Source organism: Anneissia japonica, unplaced genomic scaffold, assembly GCF_011630105.1.
Source record: "Anneissia japonica isolate Jap-2015-1 unplaced genomic scaffold, ASM1163010v1 scaffold287713_len945575_cov184, whole genome shotgun sequence".
Taxonomy (NCBI): Eukaryota; Metazoa; Echinodermata; class Crinoidea; order Comatulida; family Comatulidae; genus Anneissia; species Anneissia japonica.
Genome location: NW_022725774.1, coordinates 782,204 through 801,516, shown reverse-complemented (window position 1 = coordinate 801,516; position 19,313 = coordinate 782,204). Strand labels below are relative to the sequence as shown.

The 19,313-nt window shown below is 34.7% G+C and overlaps 1 protein-coding gene across 1 annotated transcript; it reads left to right on the top strand.

Annotated features, from left to right (window-relative positions):
* The first annotated feature begins 528 nt into the window (after positions 1-528).
* Positions 529-19,312, top strand: LOC117112892 (fibropellin-1-like). Its single transcript, XM_033256105.1, has 17 exons — positions 529-605; positions 1,808-1,927; positions 3,436-3,555; positions 6,557-6,676; positions 8,510-8,572; positions 12,193-12,315; positions 12,575-12,697; positions 13,037-13,159; positions 13,415-13,537; positions 15,245-15,367; positions 15,489-15,611; positions 15,733-15,855; positions 18,226-18,348; positions 18,535-18,657; positions 18,849-18,971; positions 19,156-19,251; positions 19,284-19,312. Exons 1-17 carry the CDS (start codon positions 548-550, stop codon positions 19,310-19,312), a joined length of 1,836 nt encoding a protein of 611 aa, XP_033111996.1. The 5' UTR covers positions 529-547.
* The last annotated feature ends 1 nt before the right edge of the window (position 19,313 follows it).

Genomic DNA, 19,313 nt, shown 5'->3' with positions numbered 1-19,313 from the left:
TATAATATGCTTCACTTCTCAAAGTCAACAAGATCGGGTGTTGGAGTCGCAATTTATTTAAATGAACAATTTCATCACTCCGATTGAAATGATCTTTCAGAGGTTTATTTCAAATTAATCTGAATCGTTATTTACTGAAATATCATCCGAGCTTAAAACATTATCCTAGGTGTTATTTATTGCTTACTCGAAAAATCTATTAAAATATTAAACAAAAATATATCAAATGTATCAGGTAACAATAATATAGAAATTAAGACTATTTACCTCACTTATGATTTCAATACCTTAAATATTTGTATTAAATATGGTATCATACCCAAGGCATTTCAAGACTTGAAGTTCAGTGAACCTATTTTAACCATATCAACACATGCATATTTTATATATGTTATAGTTACCATGTACAAAAATGTGTTGTACTGGTACCTATTATTATTACAATGGTATCGTATATTAATTTCAACAACATACATTTATTTACCTTTATATTATCGATTTTTTCAGTTATTGAGTTGCTAAGAAAATCGGTTTTGATCTATACAAAATGAATTTTTGGTATGTGATGATTGTGATGCTTCTTGTAAGTTCTGCTTCCTCACAAGGTGAGTCATTGTATCATTTTAATTAATTATGGTTACATATTTTAGTATCCATTTGTAAACTCATTCGTTTTCAATAATAATGCATAGGTTTACTCTAATAACATTTTGTAAATTATAAACCATGAAGCCGGTGTCACAAAAATTCAGGTTCCATTCCAAATTTTGGCTCTAAACCTAAATTCTTGTTTAAGCGAAAATTTTCGCTTCGTCGGTACATTAAGATCCACTCTCATTGTATTGACTTTATTGTACAGTGCATATGTATTACCTTTGTCAAAAACTAAAAGCCGATCATTATTAATGAGGTGAACTTGTATTTGGATGAAATACCGTGAAAATAAGCAAAACAATTATGATTTTTAATATTTTTAATATTCTTAATGCTTCAAGTCGCGTCCGCAAAGACTACAACGCTGACCTACTTCTCAACACTGTTCGTAGCCAGGTTTGCAACGTGACTTGAGTGACTTCCATTTTTTATGAAAAGAGAGAACGATTCCTTAGCTTTTGCGGACGTGCAAATTGTCATCTAGCCAAAGAAAGTGGATACAGTATATGCATAGAGTGGGAAAACAAAAGATGAAAATGTATAATATAATTAATGATAATAACCACCCACTTCAAAATTATATCAGTTTTAGCAACTCGGTAGAACTGTTACTTCATTGACATAAAAACAAATAGACACACAACTCATTCATTCCTAGTGCAAAGATGTTAGACGATTGATTTCTTTGATAATTTTATTTGTTTGCTCTATTTAAATTTTTATATTCTCAGTGTGTGTTATTCTGTGCAATATCTTAATTATATCTTATATTTTAGTATATTAGTGTACCGGTAAATCTAATTTCATGTATTGTATTCAATACTGTATATGACCAAAAATGAACTAGAACTTGAACATTTTGGAAAGTGCTGGTTTAAACTAGTAAACACAAGGTCAACAACCTGTATATAGAAACTGCTACGCCAGACGATACCGCTTCTAAATTTTGTGTCAAAGGTCAATCAATTATTAGAATATCCTTCCATGTTTTTAAATATAATACAAATTCTTTTCTGATCAAGTACAGTACAGGTATTTGAAATTAAATGAAAATGAGCTATCACTTTTTTTTTCTTTATTTCATAATTTCCATGAGATAAACCTTATAATAACCTCTATAAAGTGTTAAACGTTTGCATTATTTTTATTGCAGTTGTTAATCCATGTTCAACAAACCCATGTTTTAACGGTGGGACTTGTTACAGAAGTTATGAAAATCCTGGAGAGTATGTTTGTCTTTGTACTGACGGCTTTTTAGGAACTCATTGTGAAGGTATACAATGAAGAATTTCTGCTATTTTTTTTCACTGTAAAATTTACCAATTGCAACATAGTGTTTAATTTTTATTAACATTTGTCATGGTGATGGTGAGTTTATTGCATTGATCAAATACTCATCGAAGTTCTGCCGTTCCAAGCATTTTAATCTATAAAAATTAATAATTGTATTTCTAAGAAAACCACTATTAGAGGAAAATATAGAACACTAAAATGTTAAAGACCTTAGGGGAGATGAAAGTTACTCTACGCTTTGAGCACTTTGAGACTTAGGTGTAGAGCATTAAACGGAATAAATAAAATAATGATCCTAACCCCATCATTCACTTTTTGGGTCCGCTCAAGACGGACCCCAGCGCCTCACTGTTGTTCTTGTTGTTGTTTTTGCTGTTGCCAGAAATGTAAAAGCGTCCAGCGTCACCAGTTTTGAACGGACGTGTAGGAAATGTTGTACACATAAACTAGAGGTTATTTCCAACAAACTTTCATGGCCCATTTTTTACCCCAGGATTCCCCCTACAGCTACAAAACAAAACAAGGGTTTCAGCAACGACTGTATTACTGCCATTACCATGTCGACATGGATGGCTCGGTAGCTTAGTGTTGTGTTCGAAGGGAATAAGAAAATCAAAAGTTGTGAGTTGAAATCGCATCTTGGTATTTAATTTTTATTCATTTTATTTTCAATTTTAAGACATTTTACTTTATTTATTATTTATTTATTTATTGTGAACCCTTGCCGAAAACCCAATATAATAATATACGACACTGTGTACTGTATGTAAGCATAGAGGATAATTCCTCCGAGATTTAATCATGTTTACGTGTCAACAAAATGCCTCGTCTGAAAGGTTCATACACGAAGCGTTGAACGCTGAATAGAGGTGACATCACTTTAACGAGCTGACCTGGTGTAATTTACCATATAGTGGACCATTTAGCAAGATTATTAGTCAAAAATTTCTTAAAGAGTTTTGTATTGATTTCGATATTAAGTTAATTTTAACATCATTTAAAATTCAATTTCTGTTTTCAGTTTAAAGTATCCTCATCACGATGATGTTCATTCGGGTGTAATATACAAATTTATTTTCTGAAGCTGCAATGCTTCCTATATTCAAGATTCAAGATTCAAAATTATTTATTGTCCAAAGAACGGAATTTTGTTTGGGTGTAACCATTATGGTACTTACTGAACATTTTTGGGGGCCTATTTTTGGGTCGCCATCCACATTTTGAGAAGCGCTAGCTTAAACTGGTTAAAAACAATAATTGAAACTGTTATGCCAAACGATCTTGCTTCTGAATGTTTTATCATGGCAATGCACAATTATTAAAATATCATTCCATGATTTTATTTTAAATATAGATACATAACAAATTCCTTTCCCATCAAGAACTAGTATCTGAAATTAAAGAAAAAACGATTTTCACTCTTTTCTTGTAATTCATTATTTAAAGAGATGTTGATAATAGCCTTTATAATTGTTTTATTTATTGCAGTTGCCAGTCAATGTTCACTAAACCCATGTCTTAATGGAGGAATCTGTTTCATAAGTTCATCAAATGTGGGAGAGTATGTTTGTCTTTGCACTGACGGCTTTTTAGGAGTTAATTGCGAAGGTATACAATGAAGAATTTCCGCTGCTTTACGATATTCTCCCAAATAAATTTCTTTAAATTTAAACCCACCAAAAAAATTTAAAAAAAGGAGAAAAAAAAAAAGAAAGAGAAAAGAGAGAGAGAAAAAAAAACGAAGTGTACCCATGAGCTCAGTGGCGGTCACTGGGCGAAAGGAGAACTCGATTATTTTACCACTCACATATTAAATTTTGAATTTACTATTGATTGACGGCGAACACAACGACGTTACACTGTATCCCCTGTCTCTTATACACATCTAGATGTGTATAAGAGACAGGAGCTCAGCTTATTTGAATATGTCTGGTATTTATATACCAGACCAGTGCGAATTTATATTGTAAACCGTGTGACAGGCCCAAGGATGTAGGTCTAATTAAAAATTGACACTATTATTAATGCATATGAAAAATCTCCTCTAGTAAAAAAAAAGACATCTTTCTAGTTCCCTTTTAATTCATAACACCCACCTCTAATAGAGAAAAAAATAGAACACCAAATGTTAAATGACAGGGGAGGTGGAAGTTACAGTATGAGCGAGTCCACCCCCTGAGTGCTTTGTGACTTACTGTAGGTGTAAAACGCTGTATAAATCTGAATATATTACATTATCGTCGAAAATGTTAATATATATTTCAGAATCAAACGGAAGCTGTGTCATAAAACTATAGCAGTAAATCACGACCTCACTTCGTCACCGACACCACAAAAAAAAACACAAACTTCAATTTCTACAAATATAGCATGTTTTATTTATTTATTTATTCTTTCTTTATACTGAATATACACTTTCAATACATAGTACTGGTTTCCAAAGTGGTTCAGTTCTTAACTACAAAAATTTTAAAAGCAGACATATACACATTGGAACCAAAAAAGATTGATAACTTAACTACAGATGGATTTAAAAGGAACATAGAAAGAAACTTAAGAAGATTAAACATTTTAATAATAAATATGGACATGCAAGGTAAGAGAAAATCAGGTAAAAATAAGATGGTATTATTGAGGATTTGAAATAGAATGCTTAAATTTTAAAGTGTCATAGATTTAAAGTTGGTTTTAGTATGATCCGGGAGTTTATTCTATAAAACCGTAAATTTCATTATCAGAATTACTTAAATTTTTATTTATTTTTTTTTTTGGCATAAGATTACAGATAAACATTAACAATTAAAATATTCAATTTATACTGTTTCCTAATTATCAGCATTAATTGTTTGTGTCTGTTCGCGTACACACAAAACTAAACACAGTAAAGTGTATGTGCTATGTTAATCAGTAAAGCAGAAAAAGCCAAAAAATATTTATAAAAAACCTACCATTTCAATAGGGAAATATAACAACAAAATTACCACAGATATTTATTTTGCATCTATTTGTTCAGTAAGACCTGAATTTTGGATGCTGTAAAACACCCACACTAAATGGGTGTCTTTGTACTGACGGCTTTTTAGGAACTCATTGTGAAGGTATACAATGAAGAATTTCTGCTATTTTTTTCACTGTAAAATTTACCAATTGCAACATAGTGTTTAATTTTTATTAACATTTGTCATGGTGATGGTGAGTTTATTGCATTGATCAAATACTCATCGAAGTTCTGCCGTTCTAAGCATTTTAATCTATAAAAATTAATAATTGTATTTCTAAGAAAACCACTATTAGAGGAAAATATAGAACACTAAAATGTTAAAGACCTTAGGGGAGATGAAAGTTACTCTACGCTTTGAGCACTTTGAGACTTAGGTGTAGAGCATTAAACGGAATAAATAAAATAATGATGCTAACCCCAACATTCACTTTTTGGGTCCGCTCAAGGCGGACCCCAGCAACTCACTGTTGTTCTTGTTGTTGTTTTTGCTGTTGCCAGAAATGTAAAAGCGTCCAGCGTCACCAGTTTTGAACGGACGTGTAGGAAATGTTGTACACATAAACTAGAGGTTATTTCCAACAAACTTTCATGGCCCATTTTTTACCCCAGGATTCCCCCTACACCTACAAAACAAAACAAGGGTTTCAGCAACGACTGTATTACTGCCATTAACATATCGACATGGATGGCTCGGTAGCTTAGTGTTGTGTTCGAAGGGAATAAGAAAATCAAAGGTTATGAGTTGAAATCGCATCTTGGTATTTAATTTTTATTCATTTTATTTTCAATTTTAAGACATTTTACTTTATTTATTATTTATTTATTTATTGTGAACCCTTGCCGAAAAACCCAATATAATAATATATACGACACTGTGTACTGTATGTAAGCATAGAGGATAATTCCTCCGTGATTTAAACATGTTTTAGGTGTCAACAAAATGCCTCGTCTGAAAGGTTCATACACGAAGCGTTGAACGCTGAATAGAGGTGACATCACTTTAACGAGCGGACCTGGTTTAATTCACCATATAGTGGACCATTTAGCAAGATTATTAGTCAAAAATTTCTTAAAGAGTTTTGTATTGATTTCGATATTAAGTTAATTTTAACATCATTTAAAATTCAATTTCTGTTTTTAGTTTAAAGTATCCTCATCACGATGATGTTCATTCGGGTGTAATATACAAATTTATTTGCTGAAGCTGCAATGCTTCCTATATTCAAGATTCAAGATTCAAAATTATTTATTGTCCAAAGAACGGAATTTTGTTTGGGTGTAACCATTATGGTACTTACTGAACATTTTTGGGGGCCTATTTTTGGGTCGCCATCCACATTTTGAGAAGCGCTAGCTTAAACTGGTTAAAAACAATAATTGAAACTGTTATGCCAAACGATCTTGCTTCTGAATGTTTTATCATGGCAATGCACAATTATTAAAATATCATTCCATGATTTTATTTTAAATATAGATACATAACAAATTCCTTTCCCATAAAGAACTAGTATCTGAAATTAAAGAAAAAACGATTTTCACTCTTTTCTTGTAATTCATTATTTAAAGAGATGTTGATAATAGCCTTTATAATTGTTTTATTTATTGCAGTTGCCAGTCAATGTTCACTAAACCCATGTCTTAATGGAGGAATCTGTTTCATAAGTTCATCAAATGTGGGAGAGTATGTTTGTCGTTGCACTGACGGCTTTTTAGGAGTTAATTGCGAAGGTATACAATGAAGAATTTCCGCTACTTTACGATATTCTCTCAAATAAATTTCTTTAAATTTATTCAGCATTTTCACTGTAAAATATACCAATAGCAACATAGTGTTTACTAAACCACTGTTTTGGTAATGGAACTATAGCGCTGTGTATTCAGTTTAAAAAGGAACTAGAAAGATGATTTTTTTTTCTAAAGGGGATTTTTGATAGGTCATTATTAATAGAGTAACTTTTTAGCAATTTTTTTATAGGCCAGTATGTACGATTTTACCCCTTTGGCGGTGTGATGTTAACAAAGATCTTACAAATAACGCCACGTAGGGTATTCACCGCGTACCATTTCTGCGTACTGTAACCATGGCTGTAAATCTTTTGTTGACAACCGCTGATATGCATATCAAGTCCTATCCATAATCAGTAAGTACATCAGAGTACGCTCAGCTTATTTGAATATGTCTGGTATTTATATACCAGACCAGTGCGAATTTATATTGTAAACCGTGTGACAGGCCCAGGGATGTAGATCTAATTAAAAATTGACACTATTATTAATGCATATGAAAAATCTCCTCTAGTTAAAAAAAAACATCTTTCTAGTTCCCTTTTAATTCATAACACCCACCTCTAATAGAGAAAAAAATAGAACACCAAATGTTAAATGACAGGGGAGGTGGAAGTTACAGTATGAGCGAGTCCACCCCCTGAGTGCTTTGTGACTTACTGTAGGTGTAAAACGCTGTATAAATCTGAATATATTACATTATCGTCGAAAATGTTAATATATATTTCAGAATCAAACGGAAGCTGTGTCGTAAAACTATAGCAGTAATTCACGACCTCACTTCGTCACCGACACCACAAAAAAAAAAAACACAAACTTCAATTTCTACAAATATAGCCTGTTTTATTTATTTATTTATTCTTTCTTTATACTGAATATACACTTTCAATACATAGTACTGGTTTCCAAAGTGGTTCAGTTCTTAACTACAAAAATTTTAAAAGCAGACATATACACATTGGAACCAAAAAAGATTGATAACTTAACTACAGATGGATTTAAAAGGAACATAGAAAGAAACTTAAGAAGATAAAACATTTTAATAATAAATATGGACGTGCAAGGTAAGAGAAAATCAGGTAAAAATAAGATGGTATTATTGAGGATTTGAAATAGAATGCTTAAATTTTAAAGTGTCATAGATTTAAAGTTGGTTTTAGTATGATCCGGGAGTTTATTCCATAAAACCGTAAATTTTATTATCAGAATTTCTTAAAAATTTTTTTGGCATAAGATTACAGATAAGCATTAACAATTAAAATGTTCAATTTATACTGTTTCCTAATTATCAGCATTAATTGTTTGTGTCTGTTCGCGTACACACAAAACTAAACACAGTAAAGTGTATGTGCTATGTTAATCAGTAAAGCAGAAAAAGCCAAAAAATATTTATAAAAAACCTACCATTTTAATAGGGAAATATAACAACAAAATGACCACAGATATTTATTTTGCATCTATTTGTTCAGTAAGACCTGAATTTTGGATGCTGTAAAACACCCACACTAAAAGTGTGGCAATGTATAATGAAGCATGTAGTCTACATGCTTACTAGTGTAAATTTGGGGAACAATGCGACCGTAAAAAAATAGTGGGTCGATCATGTAAGAGAAGCAATGGGAAATGTAGTGTGGTTGTACATTGTTACGGCGGTATAACAAGAGATGGCAGAGTAGCAAAATAAGTGCTAAACATCGCTGCAAAGATGGTATGTATATAAATATTTTACCTTTTTTTTAGTAATAAATTTCTCATTTTTGTCTTTTGCTATAAAAGTTTTCGATGTGAGTAACAATGGAACCTGCCCAGACTGCTATACTGGTGACAACTGCGAAATCTGTAAGTTGCGTTTTAACATTAGCTTAGCTGCCTCCTTCTAGATTTTATTTAGTATAAAGGAGCTTAGTGTGAAATTTAAAATTACCCAGAGTTCGGTTGAGAGGAAATTTCCTGCTTTTTGTGGTGCAGCAGGGGCGGATTTGGGGGGTGGGGCGGCCCGCCTCCCCCCCCCCCCATTTTGAGAGGTAAAAAAAAAGGAGAAAAAAAAAGAAAAGAAAAAACGATAGCCCAGAACGCCTAAGATGTTATTTTTGGGCGCCCAAAACACAGAAATTTTGCAGGGGCATGCCCCGGACCTCCTATTTCAGTGTTGTCTCGATCGGCCCAAATTTCGGCCCCCTCTTTTGGACATCTCTGGATCCGTCCCTGTCAGACCCTCATTCAAACCCGGCTAGCGTCGTTTTTTAATTGGGGTCTTGTTTCTCAGCTACTCGATTAGCCCTCACATTGAGAGAAAGGGTTAAGGTGTTAGTGTTTGTGTGTATCCGTTACAAGTTGTAATCGAGTTGTTCTGCCTATGATGGCTTGTAACTTAGCTACTTTCAGGCTACGTTCAGACTTAGAGATAAGCCAGGCTTACGTTAAGCCCGGCTTAACTTTGCCGGGCGTTCAGACTAGCGGGATTAGCCAGGCGCGACAATTTGCACATTAATGAACCGTAACCAGGAAACGTGTTGCGAAACATTGCTCGTGAAACGTACGCTCGCTCACGACAGCACATGTAATTGAATGCTGATTGGTCATTTTGTTACCCAAAGTCAACTCAAGACTCCCCCACCCCCAGCAGCGGTTAAGGCCCGGCTTAGAAAAAGTTAAACACGGTGGCATGCTGGGCCTAATTAGAAACACAGCCCGGCTAGATATAAGCCACCTAGTTCAGACTGGCAGGTGGATACACCCGGTGAGTTGAGCCGGGTTTATCCACCTAGTCTGAACCAGGCCAGACGTGGGCGTCGATGGGTGGGGGACAGGAAGGACACGTCCCCGACTTTTCAAAGGAGGGAGGGACATCATATGATTTGTTCCCCGTTCCCCCCCCCCCACTTTTCACCAGTCTTCTAAAACCCCACTTTTCGAAACGTGTGGAAAGAACAGCAATTACGAATGACTCATGAATATTGTCCAATCACTTGTGCTCTGTTCCAAGTGCGGTGCGTATTTCCGTACCAATAATGAGTAAAAAAAGCAATTGTTTGTACATTTCGTAACCATCTCAGTTACCACTCCATCTACTTTATGGATGCACCGGTTATCAGAAGCCAAATTTATTCTGAAAACAATGTACTGTACGTTGTTAAAATAGAAAGCGTGTAAACCTATTATGCCAACATTTTTACGAACTCAAAGTTCACAATTTTTATTATAAACGACTTATTTCTTTTGTATATTATTATTTAGGCCTGTATATTATACTAGTGTTGAATATTATCTGCATACATAAATTCCTGTTTTTTCAAATTTCGAATATAAAGTATAGTTATTAAATTGAATTTTATATATATTAAAAATATATATATATATATTTTATAAACAATAATTATACAGCCTTATATTATACTCAAGGATAGGTCTGTCTATTTCGACTTATTTAAGTAGTGATACCAGAAGTTTACGAACTCCGATGTTACTTGAAACAATCTCGCCATGACATCATGCCGACGTTTCCCCCTCCCGTCAATCCCGCCAAAAAATAAAAAAAAGGAGAAAAAAAAAGAAAGAGAAAAGAGAGAGAGAAAAAAAACGAAGTGTACCCATGAGCTCAGTGGCGGTCACTGGGCGAAAGGAGAACTCGATTATTTTACCACTCACATATTAAATTTTGAATTTACTATTGATTGACGGCGAACACAACGACGTTACACTGTATCCCCAATGCCGATTCTTTCCAACAATTTCACAAATCAGGATGTAAAAAAAGGCCAAAAGACTGAGACCTTGACGGGGTTTTTTACCCGCATTACCGGAATGTAGTTTACCCTGCTAGAACAGCTATAGTCTATGCTCAGTGGCGTAACGCGTATGTGCTTTCTTGCGGCGGTCTGCAGGGCCATCGACCTGTAGGTCCCTGCAGTGACCCTGCACATCCTCGCTCTGTAACACCCTTATCTAAACAGATCTAAAAGGACTTAGTTTATACATAACAGCGATATATGTCTATGACGTTGACTGTAGGAAATATATATCATATTAATCAAGTGGGGATGGGGTGCCCAGCCGACCAGGACCCACTAAATTTGTTAAAATTTAAAAAAAAATTGAGATAAAATCTGAATAACTCTGAATGAATGCCATTTCCGGGCATCTAGAGGTGCCATAATCATAAGTTTGCTTTGCGACTCCCAGTATAAAATAGACTATTGGTCCATAATTAGTCATTCGGGACGCCCGTGAGGAAAGGTCGGAAAAGTCAATAATTTCTGGATCCGCCCATGTCATGATAATGATAAATTAATTAAATCACCCTGTATGTTAATGAAATAAAAATGCTAATATTGTGTGTGCTTCCTATCTCCTAATAGTCCTGTTTGATCTTAAGTTAGACGGTAGTATTTCCACTCACAATTAGTGTAGTCGCAATGCTACTCGCACAAAACTGAAATTCAAAAAGAGGAGAAAAGGAAAAACATCTTCAATGATTGATTTTAAAAGTACCGTACATGCAAAGATAGAATTGGAGTGACTGTTTTAATTCTATCCATGAAGGAACATGGTTTATCATTTGTTTTTCATGGTTCAAATACATCACAAGATAATCACTATTTTTATGAATGTTAGTTTGCACAAAATATGTAAGCGGGAATGATTATGATTACCAGGATAAATTGAAAAAAAAAATTATGATGAATATTTCTGTGACAGGTTCAAGGGGGACCAGCCGACCCACCCTCCCTATTTTTTTTTTAATTAAAAGTGGAGAAAAAAGAATGTTATATTCAAATTTGAGTCTGAAAGTGCAATTTCCGGTCAACTAGAGGTACGATAAACATAAATTTTCTACACTCCATCTGTAAAATTCCATCCCTTGCTCCCCCTCTTGGATTTCCTGGACCCCCACTGTATTTTGAAAATGTAGTGTGGAAATAAATTGTTATTGCATTCCTTAAGATTAATTAAATATACGACTTATAAAAGGCTATGGACACCATAGTTTCCAGGAGCCTCCACCCCTGGATCCCCATCGGGGCCCTGGGCGCCCCCCCCCCTGGCCCTCCACCAAGTCTCTTAGGCCTACAGCCCAAGACTTCCTTGTTTTGCAATTGATATTTCCTTTTATTTGGAAAATTCAGTATCAAATGCCTGTGAAACATTCATGTCAGAATGAAGCTGGCTGTTCTCAGGTTTAAGATTCCTCTACAGCTTACACATGTTCCTCTTCTATTTGCTTCACTGGCCAATTTTGTGAAACCTGTAAATTACAAAAATTACAATGCATCTGATCGTATAATTATGATCATATAATGCATGCACTGGAAATTGTTTTGCAAAAGTCCTGAATACGCTTATGAGGAAAATTTTATTCTGGACATAATTATTACTCAATAACATTTCCAGCAGTTGATTGATTGATTGATTGATTGATTGATTGATTGATTAATTGATGAAGTGATATATAATTTCAGTGTTAAATTCTTGCACCAACAATGCATGTCAGAATGGAGCTGCTTGTGTCCAGGTTTCTGGTTCCTGTACAACTTACACCTGTTCCTGTCCTGATTGCTACACTGGGCAATTTTGTGAAACTTGTAAGTTACACATGTTTATACTTTGAGCCATTAACTATACAATCTGTATTCCTATTATCATCATCTAATGCATGCACTGTAAGATGTTCTAATGAATCTTCTGAATGTGCCATTGAGCAGAATCTTATTCTGGAGATATGATGCAATAACATCTGTAGAAGTTGACTGACTAACTGACTGACTGACTGATTGATTTGATTGATTGATAGATAGATAGATAGATAGATTGATTGATTGATGAAGTGATATTTAATTTCAGTGTTAAATGCTTGCAACAACCATGCGTGTCAGAACAGAGCCGCTTGTGTCCAGGTTTCTGGTTCCTGTACAACTTACACATGTTCCTGTCCTGATTGCTACACTGGGCAATTTTGTGAAACTTGTAAGTTACACATGTTTATAGTTTGAATTCTGAAACTTGTAAAGTTCAAAATGTTTATAGTTTTGAGTCATTTTCTTGTGTTTACAGAAGTTCTTACGGTCGAGCTTTAAAATAATTATCACGAGGAGTTCGAGTATATTTCGGAACAGGGTTTAATGATTGGATTTTCACTCCATGGCATATACGATCTGTATTCCTGTTATGATCACCTAATGCATGCACTGTAAGATGTTCTGTCGAATATTCTGAATGCGCCACTGAGCAGAATCTTATTCTGGATAAAATGACATTTCCAGCAGTTGATTGATTGATTGATTGATTGATGATATTTAATTTCAGTGTTAAATGCTTGCAACAACAATGCGTGTCAGAATGGAGGTGCGTGTGTCCAGGTTTCTGGTTCCTGTACAGCTTACACATGTTCCTGTCCTAATTGCTACACTGGGCAATTTTGTGAAACTTGTAAGTTACACATGTTTATACTTTGAGCCATTAACTATACAATCTGTATTCCTATTATCATCATCTAATGCATGCACTGTAAGATGTTCTGTTGAATCATCTGAATGCGCCATTGAGCAGAATCTTATTCTGGAGATATGATGCAATAACATCTGTAGAAGTTGACTGACTAACTGACTGACTGACTGATTGATTTGATTAATTGATAGACAGATAAATTGATTGATTGATTGATGAAGTGATATTTAATTTCAGTGTTAAATGCTTGCAACAACCATGCGTGTCAGAACGGAGCCGCTTGTGTCCAGGTTTCTGGTTCCTGTACAACTTACATGTGTTCCTGTCCTAATTGCTACACTGGGCAATTTTGTGAAACTTGTAAGTTACACATATTTATAGTTCGGGTTGTTAACTTATACAATCTGTATTCCTATTATGAACATCCAATAAATGCACTGTAAGTTGTTCTGTTGAATATTCTGAATGCGCCATTGAGCAGAATGTTATTCTGGACATGGTACAAAACATTTGTAGCAGTTGGCTGTCTGACTGACTAATTAATTGATTGATTGATTGATTAATTAATTAATTGAATAGTTGACTGATTGACTAAATATATGATCAATTGATTGATTGATTGATTGATTGATTAATTGATTGAAGAAGTGATATCGACTTTCAGTGTTAAATGCTTGCACCAACAATGCATGTCAGAATGGAGCTGCTTGTATCCAGGTTTCTGGTTCCTGTACAGCTTATACATGTTCCTGTCCTAATTGCTACACTGGGCAATACAATCTGTATTCCTATTATCATCATTTAATGCATGCACTGTAAGATGTTCTGTTGAATCTTCTGAATGCGCCATTGAGCAGAATCTTATTCTGGAGATATGATGCAAGAACATCTGTAGAAGTTGACTGACTAACTGACTGATTGATTTGATTGATTGATTGATTGATTGATTGATTGATGAAGTGATATTTAATTTCAGTGTTAAATGCTTGCAACAACCATGCGTGTCAGAATGGAGGTGCGTGTGTCCAGGTTTCTGGTTCCTGTACAGCTTACACATGTTCCTGTCCCAATTGTTACACTGGGCAATTCTGTGAAACTTGTAATTTACACATGTTTATAGTTTGAGTTGTTAACTTATACAATCTGTATTCCTATTATGATTATCCAAAAAATGCACTGTAAGTTGCTCTGTTGAATATTCTGAATGCGCCATTGAGCAGAATGTTATTCTGGACATGGTGCAATAACATTTGTAGCATTTGGCTGTCTGACTGACTGACTGATTAATTGATTGATTGATTGATTGATTGATTAATTAATTGAATAGTTGACTGATTGACTAAATAAATGATTATTTGATTGATTGATTGATTGATTGATTGATTGATTGATTGATTGATTGATTGATTGATTGATTGATTGATTGATTGAAGAAGCGATATCGACTTTCAGTGTTAAATGCTTGCACCAACAATGCGTGTCAGAATGGAGCTGCTTGTATCCAAGTTGCTGGTTCCTGTACAGCTTACACATGTTCCTGTCCTAATTGCTACACTGGACAATTTTGTGAAACTTGTAAGTTACAAATGTTTATACTTGGAGCTATTAACTATCCGATCTGTATTCCTATTATCATCATCTAATGCATGCACTGTAAGATGTTCTGTTGAATATTCCGAATGCGCCACTGAGCAGAATTTTATTCTGGATAAAATGACATTTCTAGCAGTTGATTGATTGATTGATTAATTGATTGATTGATTGATTGATTGATTGATTGATGAAGTAATATAAAATTTCAGTGTTAAATGCTTGCAACAACAATGCCTGTCAGAATGGAGCTGCTTGTGTTCAGGTTGGTGGTTCCTGATTAACTATACGATCTGTATTCCTATTATCATCATCTAATGCATGCACTGTAAGATGTTATGTTTAATGTTCTGAATGTGCCACTGAGTAGAATTTTATTCTGGATAAAATTATATTTCTAGCAGTTGATTGATTGATTGATTGATTGATTGATTAATTGATTGATTGATTGATTGATGAAGTGATATATAATTTCAGTGTTAAATGCTTGCAACAACCATGCGTGTCAGAATGGAGCTGCTTGTGTTCAGGTTTCTGGTTCCTGTACAGCTTACACATGTACCTGTCCTTCTTGCTACACTGGGCAATTTTGTGAAACTTGTAAGTTACACATGTTTATAGTTTGAGCCATTAACTATACGATCACTATTCCTATTATCATAATCTAATGCATGCACTGAGTGATTGATTGATTGATTAATGAAGTGATGTATAATTTCAGTGTTAAATGCTTGCAACAACCATGCGTGTATGAATGGAGCTGCTTGTGTCCGGGTTTCTGGTTCCTGTACAGCTTACACATGTACCTGTCCTTCTTGCTACACTGGGCAATTTTGTGAAACTTGTAAGTAACAATTATTTATAGTTTGAGCCATTAACTATACGATCACTATTCCTATTATCATAATCTAATGCATGCACTGAGTGATTGATTGATTGATTAATGAAGTTATATTTAATTTCAGTGTTAAATGCTTGCAGCAACCATGCGTGTCAGAATGGAGCTGCTTGTGTTCAGGTTTCTGGTTCCTGTACAGCTTACACATGTACCTGTCCTAATTGCTACACTGGGCAATTTTGTGAACCTTGTAAGTTACAAATGTTTATACTTGGAGCCATTAACTATACGATCTGTATTCCTATTATCATCATCTAATGCATGCACTGTAAGATGTTCTGTTGAATCTTCCGAATGCGCCACTAAGCAGAATTTTATTCTGGATAAAATGACGTTTCTAGCTGTTGATTGATTGATTGATTGATGAAGTGATATATACAGGGCCGGCGGAACCTTTTTCAAAGTTGCGGGGGGGGGGGGGGTGCCCACTTATAAGATGAATGGGAATGTGGATCATGCAGATCTGAAATCAAATCTAGGTGGTGGGGTCAACATTCCTCCCCCGGGAAAATTTTGATTTCTAGATGGCGGGAAATGACCTTTCTCGACTTTTGGGCTAGGTGTCTAATGACTTTGTTCTTAGAAATTCAAGGTTTTCCCCCTCTTGAAAACGGTAAGGTAAACTTTCTCATTACAGTAAATAGGCCTGTTATGTGTGTATACATACACCAAAAAATGAGTAGATGCATACGGTTTTTTTTTCTATGAATCGATAAATCCCAAAGAGAAAAGGGAATCCCGGAGTTCTCCCCAGGAAAATTTTGATTCCTAGAAGGCGGGAAATGAGCTTTCCCGACTTCTGAGGTGTCTTTTAATTACTTTTAAGTTCTTCAAAATTCAAGGTTTTTCCCTCTCTTGAAAACGGTCAGGTAATTTTTTCCCATTGTTATTACAGTAAATAGGCCTGTTATGTGTGTATACATACATTTAAAAAAAATGAGTAGTTGTATATCATATTCTTTTTTCAATGAATCGATAAGCTCCAAAGAAAGGGGGTCCTGTGGATCTGCCCCGGGAAAAATTTGATTCCTAGATGGCAGGAAATGAGCTTTTCCGACTTCTGAAGTGTCCTAATTACTTTTAAGTTCTTCAAAATTCAAGGTTTTCCCCTCTTGAAAACGGTCAGGTAATTTTTCTATATTGTTATTACAGTAAATAGGCCTTATGTGTGTATACATACATTAAAAAAATGAGTAGTTGCATACGAATTTTCCATAAATCGATGAATCCCAAAAAGAAAGAGTTTTCCCGACTTCTGAGGTGTCTTTTTAATTACTTTTAAGTTCTTCAAAATTCAAGGTTTGCTCCTTTGAAAATTGTTATAATGAATCAATGAACCCACTGGAAAGAGAAAAGGGAGGTTTAGGTTCTTCCCGGGAAAATGTTGATTTCTGAGGTGTCTTTTAAATTAAAGTCATTAAAAGATACTTCAGAAGTCGGGAAAGCTCATTGTACACCATTTAGAAATCAACATTTTCCCGGGAAGAACTCGAACCTCCCTTTCTTTGGGTTCATTGATTCATTATAATAATCTTCAAGAGGGGAAAACCTTAAATTTTGAAGAACTTAAAAGTAATTAAGTTCTTTAAAATTCAAGGTTTTCCACCCTTGAAAACCGTCAGATAATTTTTCCCATTGTTATTACAGTAAATAGGCATTATGTGTGTATACATACATAAAAAAAGATTGAGTAAGTTGCATACGTATTTTTTTCCATGAATCGATAAATCCCAAAAAGAAAGAGTGGGGGTGGTGGTCTCGTGGAATTCTTCCCCGGGAAAATTTTTGATTCCTAGGTGGCGGGAAATGAGCTTTCCCGACTTCTGATGTGTCTTTTAATGACTTTTAAATTCTTCAAAATTCAAGGTTTCAGCCTCCTCCTTCTTGAATATGATTCAATTAATCAATGAACTCCAAAGATAAAGGGGTCCGGGTTCCCCCGGGAAAATTTCGATTTTTAGATGGCGGGAAATGAGCTTTCCTGACTTCTGATATGTCTTTTAATGACTTTTAAAGTTCTTCAAAATCCAAGGTTTTCCCTCTTGAAAAAAGGTCAGGTAAATTTTTCTCATTTTTTATTTTATGTGTGTATACATACATAAACAAATGAGTAGTTGCATGCGTATTCTTTTTTCCATGAATCGATAAATCCCCCCCAAAAAAGGTGGTCCGGGGGTTCTACCCCGGGAAAATTTTGATTCCTAGATGGCGGGAAATGAGCTTTCCCGACATTTGAAGTGTGTTTTAATGACTTTTATGTTCTTCAAAATTCTAATTTTATAATTGTAAAAAAATAAAATAAAATAAAAAATCAGCTCACGGGTACTGAAAAGTTAGGTCTAGAATTCTTTTCTTCTTCCCCCTTTTTTGTTGCTCAAGGGAGAGGGTCAGGACCCATGACCCCCCTCCCCAGATTCGCCAATGTGAAACTCGGTCGGGTATTGAATAAACATTCTCTTTTCCATCCTCCTCCTTCTTCTCTCCTTCTTTTCTTGCATTTCCGATCATACAAAAATCTCCAGACATTTTATATTTTTGGCCGGCCATGATATAATTTCAGTGTTAAATGCTTGCGACAACAATGCGTGTCAGAATGGAGCTGCTTGTGTCCAGGTTTCTGGTTCCTGTACAGCTTATACATGTTCCTGTCCTAATTGCTATACTGGGCAATTTTGTGAAACTTGTAAGTTACACATGTTTATAGTTTGAGTTGTTAACTTTTAGATCTGTATTCCTATTGAGCAAAATGTTATTCTGGATACATGATGCAATAATTTGTAGCAGTTGACTCTCTGACTGACTGATTGACTGACTGATTAATTGATTGATTGATTGATTGATTGATTGATGAAGTGATATTTACTTTCAGTGTTAAATGCTTGCACCAACAATGCGTGTCAGAATGGAGCTGCTTGTGTCCGGGTTTCTAGTTCCTGTACAGCTTACACATGTTCCTGTCCTAATTGCTACACTGGGCAATTTTGTGAAACTTGTAAGTTACAAATGTTTATACTTTGAGCCATTAACTATACGATCTGTATTCCTATTATCATCATCTAATGCATGCACTGTAAGATGTTCTGTCTAATATTTTGAATGCACCACTGAGCAGAATTTTATTCTCGATAAAATGACATTTATAGCAGTTGATTGATTGATTGATGAAGTGATATATAATTTCAGTATTAAATGCTTGCAACAACAATACGTGTCAGGATGGAGCTGCATGTGTCCAGGTTTCTGGTTCTTGTACAGATTACACATGTTCCTGTCCTAATTGCTACACTGGCCAATTTTGTGAAACTTGTAAGTTACAAATGTTTATACTTGGAGCCATTAACAGTACGATCTGAATTCCTATTATCATCATCTTATGCATGCACTGTAAGATCTGTTAAATATTCTGAATGCGCCACTGAGCAGAATTTTATTCTGGATAAAATGACATTTCTAGCAGTTGATTGATTGATAAAGTGATATATAATTTCAGTGTTAAATGCTTGCAACAACAATACGTGTCAGAATGGAGCTGCATGTGTCCAGGTTTCTGGTTCTTGTACTGATTACACATGTTCCTGTCCTAATTGCTACACTGGCCAATTTTGTGAAACTTGTAAGTTACAAATGTTTATACTTGGAGCCATTAAC